Source organism: Nestor notabilis, unplaced genomic scaffold, assembly GCF_000696875.1.
Source record: "Nestor notabilis isolate BGI_N333 unplaced genomic scaffold, ASM69687v1 scaffold32190, whole genome shotgun sequence".
Lineage (NCBI taxonomy): Eukaryota > Metazoa > Chordata > Aves > Psittaciformes > Psittacidae > Nestor > Nestor notabilis.
Window position 1 is genome coordinate 753 of NW_009910249.1, and position 3994 is coordinate 4746.

The 3994-nt window shown below is 40.8% G+C and overlaps 1 protein-coding gene across 1 annotated transcript; it reads left to right on the plus strand.

The window, feature by feature from the left end:
- Positions 1-872: 872 nt before the first annotated feature.
- On the plus strand, positions 873-3873 carry LOC104401547 (UPF0568 protein C14orf166 homolog; the record flags this gene model as incomplete). Its single annotated transcript, XM_010009157.1, has 3 exons — positions 873-997; positions 2487-2586; positions 3787-3873. Coding segments are annotated over 3 exons (312 nt in total), but the record flags the coding sequence as incomplete, so codon positions are not given.
- Between the last annotated feature and the right edge of the window lie 121 nt (positions 3874-3994).

A 3994-nucleotide genomic window follows, 5' to 3' on the forward strand; every position in this document is an offset into this window, starting at 1 on the left:
TTTTCTGAAAGGTTCATTTTTACAACACAGAAGTTGTGACCATGTTTCTGTTTCTTACAACACATGTGATGGAAATAGGGTGCCTATATTGCTTAGAGAATGTTTTGGGAAGCAAATGTGTCATTCTTGTCCCTGATGGGCAAAAGTGGTGTGTTTACTCTACTCGGAGATGCAGGAGGATATTAAATTCATTAACTTGGTATATTAAATCTCATCCAAAGCCAAAATATTCCAGCTGGTTTTTGAGGGGCTGCTGATACCCCAGAGCTGTGATCTGCTGCTTCCATCCATGAATTCTGTCACTGATGTGCAGGTGCAGGCTAATTTCTTTGTCCAGTATGAATATCTTTGGACCATATTGTTTGTATTGTGAATTCCAGCTCCAAAATGAGATGTTGGATCAACGACCAAGAAGGGTTGGGTCAGCAGTGAAGGAAGAAAATTTCTTTGCACGACTGTGAAATGAAATTCATGTGTTGGTCTTCAGAAGAGATGGAGGGTTACTGCTACATTAAACGTGTGTCCAGCTAACAATGTTAGGAACTGAGTTTATCATTTTTCACCTTTCCTTCACTTAAGTTATACCTATGTTTCCAATAAAAACAGTCTGTTGGCTCATGCCTTTTAGTGTAGTCAGTCAGCCACAGCCAGTTGGAAGGGACTTGGCAAATAAAAACCCACTCGTTGAGTTTTGATCAGAGGTTGTCCTGGAGTACATGATTTCAGTGGTTTTTATATATATATAAAAAAAATGGTAAAATATGAAAGTGCTCAGAGGCATCAGTATTTTTACAAACCAGATCAAGACTTAAAGGCTTGTTCTTGCCCTTAAGATATTGGCTAAATTTTGGTTTGTTTGCTTGTCCCAACAGATGAAACAGAATTCAGAAATTTTATTGTCTGGCTCGAAGACCAGAAAATCAGACACTACAAGATTGAAGACCGAGGGAACCTGAGAAACATACACAGCGATGACTGGCCCAAATCGTTTGAAAAGGTATTTCATTGTTGCAAACACAGTTCCAAATGCTGATGTAAATGACAGCTAACAGCTGCTGTAGTCGTGGAATGTAAGTGACTCTGACTGTTTGTCCTGTCTGAACTTTCACATTTGCAGGATTATTGAAGTATTATTGAAGCCAAACTGTAGGAGTTAAGACTGTAGAGCTTTTTGTACAAAATTTTTATTCAGCTTTGTTTTGCAGTAGGTGGGGTATCCATTCTAATTTTTTTTTCACCTGATTTGATTCAGTTCTTGAAGTAGAAAGAAGATTGACTACTAATAAACAGCTTTTCTACATTTATGATTCTTATGTACCAAAAGGAAAATGGATTAGGCTAAAGTATTTGTAGGCTTTGCATGTGTGTGGAAGCTATTGCTGCATGTCTTGTTATTTCAGATAGATGGTTTTCCTCTGCTAAGCACTCGGTGTGGCAAGCAGCCATCATTTAGTGAGTGATCTCCTGAGTGCTCATGAGCGTTCCAAGTCACCACAAGGCTGTTGAGCGTTCCCTCTTGGTTCCCATTTGCTTTCTCTCAACACAGCCCTGCAAGGAGCTGGAAGTGCTGCTCAGTAATCCTCACTGCTCATTCATCTCACTTTTTTTAACCCTCGAGCTTTGCGTTTTGCTCACTGCCCAGGAAGATTGGATTTGCAGTGCTTGTGCTTTGAAGGGAGGAGCCTAAAGTGTGCTAATATCACATGCGTAAATTTGCATGCAGTTAGAGTTACTTGCAGCTGGTACTGTTGTGGTGTCAGTAGTATCTTTCCTGGTTTGGCCAAACTCTCCTCTGTCTGCCTGCCTGTGGATCCCTCCCTGTTAGTGCTCTCCAGCTGCTGGTGCCCTTTCCCTCTGTGCTGCCAAAGTAAAGGCTGTGTGGCAGTTTTCTTCCAACAAAGGGACACAGCAGAATACTGGTTGCTGTAGCCTAGATTTTGTTAGTCTTGGCAGAGTTTGGGCTGGGTCCTGTGTTCTGGGTTCAGAAGAACAAACGCAGTGTCCCAGCCACATTTTGCCCTCCCTTTGTACACAATCTGTAAGAAAATTACTTCTGTTGCCCACAGAATCCTCTTATATCAACATTGTGACAGTCTTAGGTAGCATCATTCCTTCTTCCTGCTTTAGATGGTAAATTTTTGCTGCAATTTGTTCTCTGTCCTTTCCTTTGCCTTCACTTACTGTGTAAAATGAACAGGGAGCTAAGAAAGGTTCATTTTGGTTTCTCTGGTTGCCAGCTGACAATGAATAACATTCATTAAAAAGCAGGTGCCACTAAATGGCAGACTCAAGTTAGTGGTGGGTTGGAGCGCTCAAAAATGTCTGAGAGAGATCAAATGCCACAGCAGGACATTTCACAATGATGCTTCTTGTTAACAACTGTAAAATCTGTGAGAAAGTGACTATTGACAAAACAATTCTGTGCCCCTCCCTAATTCATGCCGGTCCATAACAGTAGGTTGTTTTCTTCTCTTTCTGCTCCTCAGTATATGAAAGATGTAAACTGCCCTTTCAAAATACAAGAACGACAAGAAACAGTGGACTGGCTGCTCGGCTTAGCAGTTAGGCTCGAGTATGGAGATAATGGTATGAGTGAATTTATTTAATACTTCAAAATGATAGAGAAATGGGGTTTTTCTGTTTCATTTTGGGAAGTATTTGTCAGATTAAGACAATGTCAAAAGTATATATTGTTTTCTTAAAAAAAAATATAATCTCATCTGCTTGGTTTTGCACCATGTTCAGATGTGAACTGTTTCTCTTCAACTCCTGTGGGACAGGGCAGTAGTGTACTTGCATTTAATACGTTATTTCTGGATACAGAAAAACTCATTGTATATATTTGTACCCTTCTTCCCATGGGATTGTCTTTATGAGAACTTACTCTAAAGTATATTAAATGCATCTTCTGTAGTACTACATTTATTCAAATTAGTTATTCTTAGAGCCTTGTTTTACAGGGAGTAGATGCAGAACCCTTGGGAAGTAGGGCAAGGTTATGAAGAAGTTGAGTTAAATCTGGACAGTGAGCAGCAGCTCATTTCCTTATAGTAAAAGTGCAGATAAAAATGTAATTACTGGTGGCAAACATAATAACAGCCAAAGTACTGTTTTCCATTACCTTTAATTCCTGCAGGGCTGAGCTCTGCCCAAGACAGGGATGGGATTTAAATACTTGCAATCTGTAGAACTGTTTCTCATTCCCTCATGATGGAGAAAGTGAGCTGCCTGTGACTCACGGCTACGTGAAGATGGAGGAGCCAGGAGGTCTTGGAAAACCCCTGTGTGGGTTGTAGATGAATGTTGCAGTCTATAAAACAAAGCCTTCACTGGAAATGCTGTACTTGCTGATCAGAACCAGCTTCAGTCTGTAGCTCTTGAGCCCTCCTTGCAGTGCTGATTGAGGCAGAGGGCCAATGCTAGTTGAACTGATGGATTTTCGAAGTGGTGGAATTGTCAGTGCAGCTTGTTCAGCCTTCTGGGATGAAGACTGCAGGAAGAGCCTTAATCTAGAGCAGAATGTCCTATGTAAGTATAGAGCCTGCTCTGGTGCTGCTTTTGGATAGCACATAAGCTCTCCGCAGATGAGAGCTCATTAGTATGCCAGCCTTTGGACACATAAGAAGGGAGCTCCAAAATGTCAGTGAATGAGCCCAGAAGGCTCCTGGGCAATTACCACACCCCAAAAATACAGCTGTAGCAAACTACAGCTCGGTGCTAAACTTTTAGCTAGTTATTTTTGTCGTTAGCTCTAATGGTGCTCATGTTTGCTTCTTAATTTAACAGCTGATAAGTACAAGGATTCTACCCCAGATGGTGCTAAAAATACTGATAATACAGCAAAAATTGCAGAACCGCTGATTAACTTGGATGGTAAGTGTGCAGCAGCCTACTGTACAGTACATCATGTGGGAATGTGTTTCATGGCCTGTGTGGTGTTCTTCAGACTTTAAGTTGTTCTAATACAATTAATACAATATGTGTTATTAATAAA